This window comes from Ornithorhynchus anatinus, chromosome 6 (genome assembly GCF_004115215.2).
Source record: "Ornithorhynchus anatinus isolate Pmale09 chromosome 6, mOrnAna1.pri.v4, whole genome shotgun sequence".
In the NCBI taxonomy this organism is placed as follows: Eukaryota; Metazoa; Chordata; class Mammalia; order Monotremata; family Ornithorhynchidae; genus Ornithorhynchus; species Ornithorhynchus anatinus.
The window spans coordinates 13,651,634-13,663,769 of NC_041733.1; the positions used below are offsets into that span (position 1 = coordinate 13,651,634).

Sequence of the window (12,136 nt, forward strand, 5' to 3'; positions counted from 1 at the left end):
CCCTCCCGAAGACTACAACTCCCGGCGGCCCCCGCGCCGCTTCCGGTCCGTCCCCCGAACGGGTCCGCCGCCCCCGGGGCCCGTCCCCGGCCGGCCGGCCCTCGGCGGGGTTCCGCCTTCGGCCCCCGGGGGCTGCCGGCGGGCAGGAGGAGGGGAGGAAGGGGCCCGGGAGGAGCCGAGGGAGCGGGGGGAGCGGGCCGAGACGGTCGGGCGAGCCGGCGGGCCGGAGCCCCGGGGCGGGGCGGGGCGGGAGGAGGGAGGCGGAAGGGTTTGAGCGGCGCACAGGGTAGAGGCCGCTGACTGGCTGGGGAACAGGTAGGTCAGAGGGAGGGGGGAGGCTCGGGGGGCTCCGAGGGGGCCGAGGCGGCGGCGTCATGGCGACGGCGCTCCGAGCCCCTCGGCGGGCCGCCTCCCCGCCCTCCGGGGCGTCCGGGGCTCCCCCTCGTCAACGCCGCCCTCCTCCTCCTCCTCCTTCGAGGGCCCGGCCGGGGGCTGCCCGCTCCTGCCATCGCAGCGCCCCCCGCCCCCTCCCGCCGAAGGGGAGACCCCGACGGGGGCGGGCCCCGGCTCCCCCTCACACCTCCTCACAGGACCCTTGCCACCCGCCCGCCCCCGGAGAGGAGATTCCCCCTCCCACCACCACCCCCACCTCAGAAAAAAACCCTAAAAGCGAAGCTTATAGGGGCGGGGCGGCCCCCAACTTTGGGCCGCACTTCCGGGCCGCGCGGGTCACCGCCCCCGAAGGCCAAAGACGCCGGAAACCCCCAGCTCACCTGGGCCAGGCCAGGGCCGCCCCACCCTGGACTCCGGGATAGGAAGAATAGCAAGAAGGGTGGTGCTTCTGATGAGGCGCTGAAAAACACCTTTCTGAGGGAAAATAGTCACCTGCCTTTGGGGAACCCCTGGGCCTCCAGGAGAATCAGAATAGGAATAGGGATGGTGGCTCTTACTATGTGCCAGGCACCTTGCTGAGGAAAAGGACCCCCTCACTTTGGGGGGAATCTGTTGGCCGCCAGGATAAGAAGAGTAGGAATAAGGATGGTGCTTCTTATTAAGCGCTTTCTATCCGCCACGCAACTTTCTCAGGGGGAAATGGTCACCTCACTTTGGGGGGCATCCGTTGGCCTCCAGGAGAAGAAGACTAGGAATAAGGAGGATGGTCTTATTAAGCGCTTACTATGTGCCAAGCACCTTTCTGAGGGGAAATGGTCACCTCGCTTTCTGGGGAATCCCTTAGCCTCCAGGACTCCAGGATAATAAGAATAGGAATAAGGAGCATGGTCTTATTAAGCGCTTACTGTGTGCCAAGCAACTTTCTGAGGGGAAATGGTCACCTCACTTTCTGGGGAATCCCTTGGCCTCCAGGAGAATAAGAATAGGAATAAGGAGGATGGTCTTATTAAGCGCTTCCTATGTGCCGAGCACCTTTCTGAGGGAAATGGTCACCTCACTTTTTGGGGAATCCCTTGGCTTCCAGGATAAGAATAGGAATAAGGATGATGGTCTTAGTAAGAGCTTACTGTGCGCCAAGCAACTTTCTGAGGGGAAATGGTCACCTCACTTTTTGGGGAATCTGTTGTCTGCCAGGATAATAAGAATAGGAATAAGGATGATGGTCTTATTAAGCGCTTACTATGCACCAAGCACCTTTCTGAGAGAAAATGGTCACCTCACTTTGGGGAATCCCTTGGCCTCCAGGAGAATAAGAATAGGAATAAGTATGGTGCTTCTTATTAAGCACTTACTGTGCACCAAGCAACTTTCTGAGGGAAAATGGTCTCCTTTGGGGAAACCCTTTGCCTCCAGGATAATAAGAATAGGAATAAGGATGATGACCTTATTAAGTGTATACTATGCGCCAAGCACCTTTCTGAGAGGAAATGGTCACCTCACTTTTTGGGGAATCTCTTGGCCTCCAGGATAAGAATAGGAATAAGGATGATGGTCTTATTAAGAGCTTACTATGCGCCAAGCAACTTTCTGAGGGGAAATGGTCACCTCACTTTTTGGGGAATCTGTTGTCTGCCAGGATAATAAGAATAGGAATAAGGATGATGGTCTTATTAAGCGCTATCTGCCAAGCACCTTTTAAGGGAAAATGGTCACCCCACATTTTGGGGAATCTCTTGGCCTCCAGAATAATAAAAAGAGGAATAAGGATGGATGATTCTTACTAAGCGCTTACTGTGTACCAAGCACCTTTCTGAGGAAAATGGCCCGGAAATGGTCACCTCACTTCTTGTGGAATCCCTTGGCCTCCAGGATAAAAGAATAGGAATAAGGATGGCGGTTCTTATTAAGCGCTTACTATTTGCTAAGCACCTTTCTGAAGGAAAATGGCCTGGAATTGGTCACCTCACTTTTGGGGAAATCTCTCGGCCTCCAGGATAATAAGAATGGGAATAAGGATGATGGTTCTTATTAAGCGCTTACTGTGTGCCAAGCACCTTTCTGAGGGAAAATGGCCTGGAAATAGTCACCTCACTTTTAGGGGAATCCCTTGGCCTCCAGGATAATAAGAATAGGGTTAAGGGTGATGGTTTTTATTAATCGCCTAATTTGTGCCAAGCACCTTTCTGAGGGAAAATGGTCACCTCACTGGGGAGAATCGCTTGGCGTCCAGGGTAATAAGAATAGGAATAAGGATGGTGGTTTTTATTAAGCACTTACTATGTGCCAAGTACCTTTCTGCAGGAAAATGGCCTGAAAATGGTCACCTCACATTTTGGGGAATCTCCTGGCCTCCAGGATAATAATGATAGGAATAAGGGTGATGGTTCTTATTAAGCACTTACTACATGCCAAGCACCTTTCTAAATGCCGAGGTAGATACAAGGTCATCAGGTTGTCCCCCGTTTGGCTCATAGTCTTCATCCCCATTTTCCACAGGAGGGAACTGAGACACTGAGAAGTGAAGTGACTCGCCCAGGGTCACACAGCTGACAAGTGACGGAGCCTGGATTAGATCGTTGCCGGGGCCGTATTGCTCTCGGTCGTTGTCTGTTCTTGTGCTGGAAAGGAGCAAATGCGGTTTTCATTGGGAAGGTGATATTAGTTGGTGTTCTGGGATTAGGCCCCTTGAAGCCACTGTTAATAATCATTCAGTCATTGAATCATATTTATTGAGTGCCTACTGTGTGCAGAGCACTGTACTAAGGACTTGGAAAGTACAATTGAGCAACAAATATGAGACAATCCCTAACCAACAACAGGCTCACAGTAATAATAATGATAATAATTATGGCACTTGTTAAATGCTTACTCTGTGCCAAACACTGTTCCAAGCACTGGGGTAGATCAACTTAATCAGTCGGACACAGTCTCTGTACCATATGGGGCTCACACTCTTAATCCCCATTTTACAGGTGAGGGAACTGAGGCCCAGAGAAGTGAAGTTATTTGTCCAAGGTCACACAGCAGGCATGTGGCAGAGCCAGGATTAGAACCCAGGTCCTTCTGACTCCCCAGGCCTGTGCTCTTATCTACTGTGCCACACTCAAAACAATCACACAGTAATTCATAGGGAATGGTCAAATATATGTTGTATAAACTTTATACACATATATTTACAATGATGTATATGTACATATATATATATATATAATGGTTGTGGTATTGAAGTACTTACTCTGTGCCAAACATTGGAAGTAGATAATAATAATAATTATGTTATTTGTTATGTTATTTGTTAAGCACTTACTATGTGTCAGGCACTGTACCAAGCACTGGGGTGGATACAAGCAAATCAGGTTGGACACAATCCCTGCCCACATGGGGCTCACAGTCTTAATCCCCGTTTTACAGAATGAGTGAACTGAGGCCCAGAGAAGTGAAGTGACTTACCCAAGATCACACAGCAGACAAGTGGTGGAGCAGGGATCAAAGCCTATGACCTTCTGACTCCCAAGCCCGAGGTTTTTCTGCTATGCCATGCTGCTTCTCCTAAATCCTAGATCCAAAGATATCCAAGTTGAACATAAGTCCCCATCCCACACAGGCTCACAGTCTAAGTGGGGAGAGAAAACAGGTAATTTGATCCACATTTTATACAAGTGGAGAGTGAGACACAGAAAAATTAAATGACTTGCCAAGGGTCCCACAACAGGCAAGTGGCAGAGCTGGGTATGTATATATAACCGCAGGGCAATATCGGCTGGCTCTTGAAAATAGGCTTTTGCCCCATACGATTTCCAAAGCAAAAAAGGTTTTGGTTCCTTTGGTCCCCATATCCAGTGTTTAGAAAGAGTTTCTTAGCTCCTTGAAGGCCGGGATGTTGTCTACCAACTCTATTGTAGTTTCCCAAGTGCTCTGCACGCAGTAAGTGCTTCATATATACCATTGATTGATTGATTGATTCAGGGTATCTAGGATGAAGGTTTTTCAGTCCTGTAGATGGTAAACTCACTGTGGGCAAGGACCACGTCTACCAACTCTCTTATATTTTACTTTCCCAAGCATTCAGTACAGTGTCCTGCCCACAGTAAGTACTCAACAAATTCAGTTGAGTGAAGGTCTTGAACTGTCCCAAGTTCTCGGTAATCCCTTGGTGTACTGTCCTCTGTGAAGCTCTCGTTTTACATCAGAAAATTCAACAATGGAGATGCCGCTTTCTTGGCCCACCAATTCACCCATCTTGGTTGCTCTGTTTTGGAATGAGTTTGGGTTTTCTATTGAAGAAAAATTCACTCTATTCTATTCTATTGAAGAAAAGTTCTGTACTGCTAGGATTCTTTTCAGAGCCTTTTTGAACGATAGTGGATTGCTAGTCTTGGGAGAGCTCCTGAGAGGTGCAGGAAATGATGTCCCTGGTAATGCTCTTTAATCCAAAAATCCATATTGAAACTCACCAAGATTTAAGGCATCGTTCCCAAGAATGGAAAAATCAAGGTTCTTTGCAAGTGTGCTTATTAGAGATCCCATGGCACTTTTCCCCCAAATATTAGGACATTAATAGTAGTATCCTGCGTCCAGATTTCAAACTGAAGAATTACATTTGGCCTAGCTAGATTGTCCCTTCTTCGGTTTCCATCGGAGTAGCCTTTTTCTCTTCACTTCTAAATTGTTTTATATTGCTGTTGAGACTGAACAGAAAGCGTTACCTTTTAGTAGTGGATAATTTAAGTATCTAAAGTGCTTAAGTTCCTTCAGGATGAAAGGCACCACAAAAATGGCTAGGGTTTTTTGGGGGCAAAGGGGGTTTTTGAGAATGTCATTCTTCGGAGGCACTAAAATAAATGTTTAAAGTTGCAAGTAACTTTGCTACAACTATGAGCACTGTGTAAATTACTGAATGAAATAATCTAATGCTATAAATTTTTTTGAATTTGAAACTAGTTGACTAGAGGTACTGAGCACTTTCTTTGAAGAGTTTGTTGAGTCTTGAAATAATGTATACACTTTCACCAATGTTCTCAATTCACCAGCAAATCAAAGTAGACTTAAGCTGTTGAGCACACAAAAGATGCATCTGTCAAAGGAAAAGGAAAGTTAGATTCATTGGAAAGACTTAGCTCTGTGGATACTTATGGAAGATCCCCTTATGTGTGCAATGGCCCCAATTTCATCCACCATCCATCACAGTGAAGTGTTGTCACTTGAAAGGACAAAGCAGCAAGCCTTGGAGTGAACTGCAATGCTTAGAAAACATACAGGAATCTGATTCTCAGTAGTTGGTTCGTATTTTCCTTTGTTAGCCACACAATGATCCCCGTTAAGTACATTGTGTGTGTGTCGGTGTCCATGACACGCTCAACCATTGTATTTCCCTCTCTACCCTGAAACTCCAAAGTTCATAGCATGGACATTTCTGCTCACCGTATTTTCTGAGGAGTCTTCTCATATAGTTCAGTGAACTACAGTTGCAACTCTCAAATTCAAAATAGAGTAGAGTGATTATGTTTTGGGGGAAAAACAGCTAAGCTAAAGCTAAAAAAAGGGGTCATTGTGCTTTTAGGAAAATGAAAAATCGTGCACTCACTGGTAGTAATGGTGCATTCATGATAATGTGATGTTTCCTGAAAATGACCCCAAACTTGGCAATTTATCACTTAGCATGGCATTTGCTACCCCCATTTGAAAATACTTGAATCAGTAGAAGACCTCGTGCAGAGGTAAATGAACTGCACCCAGGTTCTTTCATTAGGTGAAAAGATTCCCCAAAGGAAAAGGCTTCAGCTTGATTCTCACATTTCTATCCCATTTCACTGGTTCTACTCTGGACAAAATGGAGTTGTGGTGGAAATCTCCCTTTAGCTCTTGTGGGCTCTGCATCCCACTGAATTACAGTGAAACCCGAGCTCTTCTAGTAGAAGCAGAATTCAGGCCCTCGTGTGGGAGGACGCATCCCCGCTTCAGATTATCCGTTTAGGCCCCACTTGAGCTGGGCTGTAGGAAAAGCTACTGAGAAACAGGATGTCATAGGCCTAGTTGCAACAGTTAAAAGGAAGTGATGAATGATTCTGGGAGGGGCAGGGATCAGGTCAACATACATCCCCAAGTACATAGTACAGTGCTCTGCACACAGTAAGAACTCAGTAAATACCACTGGTTGGGTTCTGAATGGCCACTCGTTTCTAAGTCACAAAATCAATCTTCCTCTTTCCCCAACAGAGTATTGAGATTTTCTTGTATTATTCACACAGTGGCTGAGGAGGTCGATGCTTATATCTAATAAAAAATTCTGGCTTGAGAAGGTTTTTCTGGCTAGGTTGGACTCCTTCCTCCAGCTAACTTTCTGTGTGAGCTCTGATACTTGTCAACAGACACTCTTGTTCCTGCTCTTAAAAAATGGGAAAATCAATCCATCAGTAATATTTTTTCAAATGTGTACTGTGCAGAGTACTGAATGAAGCACCTAAGGTGTGGAGGGGGGGGGGTTAAAGTGAAAGGCCAGGTGTCAACATCACAGCATTTCCAAATATAGTAGAAAAAAACCCCACAAAACTTTTCATCTGGCCTGCAAAATCCCACTTTCTAATATGGAGATCACTTCTGAAATGGCTTCTCCCCAGCCTCCTCCACCTGAGCTTCACTCAAAATTAGGACTGCTTGGAGATGAGGACACAATTAGATCCTCCCCAGATTTTCACTTGCATTTATGCCTGCTCCCTCGTTCTGCAAAAAGACTCTGTTCTCTCAGTGCAGGCGTGCATCCCAGCAGAGTTTAAAAGGCCACCGTCAGACTTAGCGGAAAGAACAAACCTTAAAGGTAGCCATAGGGCCTGTCATCCAGAAGGACCCCGGAGCGCTTCACAGACCGCGCACTGAGCAGAGCCTAAAGATCTAAGCAGTTTGGACACCTGTGGTTTCCTCAGCTGTATTAAGGTCGTGCAGATGGGAATTTATTAGGCAGACACCGCCCCCTCCCCACCCCTCCAAGGTGGTCTCTGACACCTGATATTGACTTATTGGGCTAATGGCTCACCCATGAATTCATTCAGACCTAAGGAGCTGCGCATGTGTCATACGGGGATGCTGCAGGCTTAGGTGGAAAAAGGTCAGCACATCTCCAAAACCAAAAATCTAGAATGGCAGAAGGCGGGGGCGCAGGGGCCTCACCCGACCACCTCTGGGTGCACCGGGCTGGTGTCTACCGGGACGAACGTCAGCGGACGTGGGTTGCGGTCTTGGATGAGGTAAGTCCCCTGCTTTCTGATGGTTGGGGTTTCTTTAATTCTCCGCGCTTCGGCGTCTTTAGTCTTAGCGCCTGTCGATGTTTTTTCCCGTAGGAGGCCAGTATCCTAAGGGTCCGAATCCAGCAGATTCAGGTCCCCCTAGGCGATCCGGTGCGGCCCAGTCTCCTCCCACCATCCCAGTTACCGCTGATGTGGCAGCTGTACCCCGAAGAACACTACAAGGATAGTAACTCCCGGTTATGGGAGATAGAGCACCATATAATGGTATATGTTCCGGCTAAACATCCTTCATTTTATCCAGCTGCTTGCAGCGGTGGTATTCCTTGTTCTAAACTGGTCTTTCTTCTTGACTCAACAGGTCAGGGGTGTGCAAGAGCTGCTGCTTAAGCTTTTGCCTGACGATTAATCTGGTAATATTTGACACCATCCCCTCCACCTTCCCTCCCGTTGTACATTTTGCTCTCCGGTTGTGGTGGTGGTTTAATAGTGTCTTTATTTTCCAGGTGCTGGGAAACTTAGAAGACATGCCCCAGTTGTTTTGTACAGTATTTGGGAATCACTTCACCCAGCACTAAAATGCGATCCCCTCTTTGGGGTGAAAAGTGGAACTGTTCAAGAACACAGCTCAACAGTTTAGGAAGGGAAGTGAAGAGTACTGTATCCAATTGAAACCGCAGAGGGAGCTCTAGGTAGGCAGAAAGTGAGTTCAAAACAAAAGTTTAGCCAAGATATTTAGCTTGGAACCCCTGACTCTTTAGAAAAGTGCCATGGAATTTCTGATGTACACATCTGAGGTTTGGTGTCTCATTCAAGAGGCAGAAAAAAACTTTCCACAGTTTCCCCCAACCAACCTGCTAACTTGGTATTGACTGAGGAGGGCCTCTAACTGAATATCACCCCGACTTCTTTATAAGCCACTCTTTCCTGCCCCTCATCCTCCCAACATCTGGGTTCAGTTAGGTTATCCTAGCTTTTATCCCTTGAAAACTCACCAAGGCTCGAAGCTAGGGTGCCTTCTAGGACTCTTCGGATTCTGAAATTTTATTTGATTTAAAAATATTAACCGGCGCATAGCCTTGTGGATCTTTTTAACTAAATCAGTTAAATAAGAGTCACTCTTTTAGGGCCTTTAGAAATGTGTTGGTTGCATAAATGGCGTTTTCCCTAGGCAATATGTTCGATAATGTTGAATCCTTTTTTTTTAAAAAAAAAAAAGACTAAGGAGAGTTGAGTTAAAATTGAATTAATAATGTGTGATAGTTCAATTGCACTTGAACTGTAAAAGTTTCCTCTTTCAAAATGACAAATCAGTGAATAGATTTTGGGTTTTTTTTAAGGGCTACGCTAGCATTCAAGTGTATTCAAACATTAAATGTCTTTAAGGTAGACACACGCATTCGTTATAAACCCTTTATGTTCAGAGAGGACATTGCTGACAAAGACTTAACCATTGTGTGAGGTGGCTGAAAAGACAGCCCCTTCATAATGTCCTTTATTAGCCCTGTATAAAATTACAAAAGATACTTTCCTCCCTAAGCCGATAATCAGCAATACTTGCCCTATTGGGCTCAGCTGCTGAACTGGGAGTGTTTTGAATTGCTGGAGTGTAACAACTTGCCAGTGATTGAGGCCAGAGGAGGAAAAATAGAGGTCTGTTTTATAAAATGAGTCGGAGTGTTTTTCTGAGAAAAGACAAACAAATGGTACATTAAATGTTTTTCTCTTGTTCTAGTTTTCTGGATATGTCCCAGAAGGATCCCTGCCAGAAGCAAGCCTGTGAAATACAGAGATGCTTGCAAGGTACCTCGTGCAGTGCTTCTGAATCCAAACCGGTCTGCAGTTAAAGAGTTGCAAGTTAAAGAGTTAAATGTGGTGACCCATCTCTGCAATTGATTTTACAGAATTAGCAACCCGTGATATATTATCGATACATAAGATGGTCATCCTTTATTGCTTCTTGAAAGATTTAGAAAGTACCTGGCAAATTGGGGCAGCAGTGAGGACCCCCGTGGGGGAGGAGAAGGGATATAGCTTGACTAAAAGCTTGGAGAGCGAACTGCAACTTTCTGTTTCACAACCTGATTCATTCGTAGGGATTTTTTTCCTGTTAGTGGCAGTGCTGTGGGTAAATCCCCGAGGATGATCGGCAAATTTGGAAACAAACTGGGGGAAGCTTAAACTATCGGGTGAGACCAAACTGCGGCTCCTGAGCCACAGGCAAATCTTCACTTGCTGTGAGGCTCACGTACATAGATTTTTTTCCAGCACTCTTGCAGTGGCAAATAACAGCCCTATTGGTCGTGGTGATGCCCCTGCCCACAGGGACCCAGCAAAGAGGGGTGCCTGGCGTCTCACCCCCATCCCCAGCTGGCTCTTGCTTGCCACTGCCACTCACTACCATTCCCTCTCCCTTCTCTTCCCCCCACGAACACCTGCTTTCTGCGCCCTCCATCAGGGATAGCAGAGTGGGGGTAGATGCTGTTCCCCTGGATGAAAAGCTGCCCTGGCTCCCTCCGTGTAAAGGGAGAAGTTTCCACTATCGGCTTAGAAGGAGCCCTGTGTGTTTTATGAGAGCTTATTACGACAGCAACGGTGGCGAGGTAATTTGGGGAAGCAGGCTTAAAAAAAATAATTACTGCTCCTCAGGCCAGGGCCCAAGCTGCTGGCAGGAAAAGCGACTCGTAGATCTCCTTTTTGATCTGAGCTTAAGTCCCCCATCCTAAATGAGAAATAAGACCCAGCCATTCCCTATTTCCTTTCTGTTAGCTAAAATATTCAGGGATCTGGTCCGGATGCTTGATTACCAGTTTGCTGACCTGGATGATATCATTTGGGGGAAAGGTTTGAGTAGAAACCAGATTAAATACAAAAATCAGGAGTCCTGATATTGAGCAGGTATTGGCAATATTTTGAATTACCCTTCCGAGGGGGGTAGAGGAGTGGACGAGGTGCATGCTAGGCCAGTGGTTAGGGCAAGCAACAATCCGGGATTTTATGACTGAAGGTACCTAGCGCTTAGTATAGTGCCTGGCACATAGTAAGCGCTTAACAAATGCCATACCTATTATTACGACTACCCACAGTTAGCAGAGGCCTTGTTATTAACCCATTTTGTGTTTGTGTGTGTGTTTTTCTTCAGCCAACAACTACATAGAATCCAAGTGTCAGGATGTAATCCGAGAGCTACGAAGGTGCTGTGCCCGGCACCCTAAAGGGAAGTCTGTTGTCTGTTCAGGCTTCGAAAAGGAGGATGAAGAACGCCAGAAGCTTAAGCCTGAGTCAGAGTGAACCTCTACAGAAAGATGAACAGTCGATCGAGCAGTTTTTATTTGGTCTCCTGAACCGGAGTCCTAATTGCCAAATGGAAAAGTCAAGTCTAAGAATAAATGGTTATGTTATCCAGGCCACAGAATACATGCAGAGAATAAAGCCTGGTAAAGAAATAAGGTGTGATTTCTAAAACCTGTTACTATGCTAAGTGGTAAATTGTAACAGAGCTGACCTGATAAAATAAATGAATAATATAGGATATTTTGATTCTGAAATGGTCACTCATATAATCAATTACAGAATGCGAGTAATTTAAAATCCAAAAGGATTTCTACCCTTCTTCTCGTTTTCCACACGAGTAATATATTTTTTTTTAAATGAAGCTTGTGAAAGATATTCTTGCTGTGGATAGTAAATCTATGGCACAGGATATATTAAATATACCCCAAATTCCTCATCTTTACAAATGCTGCTGCTAGCGGGAAGGAGCAGAAATGGTAATTTTGTGGCTGTGGAAGCTGATTTACAAGGTTGAAGATCTGAGTCAGAGGGAGAGCTGACAAGGGAACCTAGGCTCCATTTTAAGGATATACCACCCCTTGAGATTACACATTCAAGAATAATCCCGGAGGAGTTGGGTTTACCCTTTAGGATATAAACACAGTTGAAACAGCAGCCTAGGGATGTTAGGAAAAACTGTCACGTTCCTATCACTAAAATCTAATCTTAAGTCAGAAAACTGGGCACAGAACTCCCAGCAAGAGTGCATTCCTATTCTGCTTCAGGTGTTCTGAATATTTTGTTTAGTGCAGAGTCAATTAACTGATTTCCCACATGACCTTCTTTCAGGGCAAGATGGAAGGTGGAAAGGTAAAAGATATGATGAATAAGTATCACTGACAACTCATCCAAAAAATCCTTTGTTCTAAAGCCATCTGTGTAGGAAATACTAATGCTTAGGCCATTACCACAAATGGAGTTATGCAGAGCTCTGAAGCAATTTTGAATATTTGAGTAGGATCAGTTAGTCAATCCCTTATTTATAAAGGGAAAACTTTTTAAGTATTGGAGTTGTTTTTAGGACAATTTTTGTCCTTTTAGGTGTGAAAACCCTGATCTGACCAAGATCCTTCAACTCCTTTTGTACTTCAAGTAGTTTTTAGTATATGCATGTGGCTTTTACTTTTTCATGTTTTACATTACTTTATGCTCATTTTTTTTCACTTTTGTTT

At 45.6% G+C, this 12,136-nt stretch overlaps 2 protein-coding genes across 5 annotated transcripts; both read left to right on the forward strand.

Moving 5' to 3' along the window:
* The first annotated feature begins 250 nt into the window (after positions 1-250).
* On the forward strand, positions 251-11,163 carry CMC4 (C-X9-C motif containing 4). 4 transcript variants are annotated; one of them, XM_007671564.2, is made up of 3 exons: positions 251-315; positions 9,367-9,434; positions 10,774-11,163. In XM_007671564.2, the coding sequence occupies exons 2-3, from the start codon at positions 9,377-9,379 to the stop codon at positions 10,920-10,922; spliced, it is 207 nt and encodes a 68-aa protein (XP_007669754.1). In that variant the 5' UTR covers positions 251-315; positions 9,367-9,376; the 3' UTR covers positions 10,923-11,163. The 4 variants fall into 4 exon arrangements, with proteins under 4 accessions (XP_007669754.1, XP_028923295.1, XP_007669755.1 ...); XM_029067462.2 differs by lacking the exon at positions 251-315 and adding an exon at positions 8,011-8,044; XM_007671565.4 differs by lacking the exon at positions 251-315 and adding an exon at positions 8,182-8,323.
* On the forward strand, positions 3,876-8,229 carry MTCP1 (mature T cell proliferation 1). Its single transcript, XM_029067460.1, has 4 exons — positions 3,876-7,634; positions 7,728-7,898; positions 7,993-8,044; positions 8,138-8,229. The coding sequence occupies exons 1-3, from the start codon at positions 7,527-7,529 to the stop codon at positions 8,038-8,040; spliced, it is 327 nt and encodes a 108-aa protein (XP_028923293.1). The 5' UTR covers positions 3,876-7,526; the 3' UTR covers positions 8,041-8,044; positions 8,138-8,229.
* Positions 11,164-12,136: the final 973 nt, after the last annotated feature.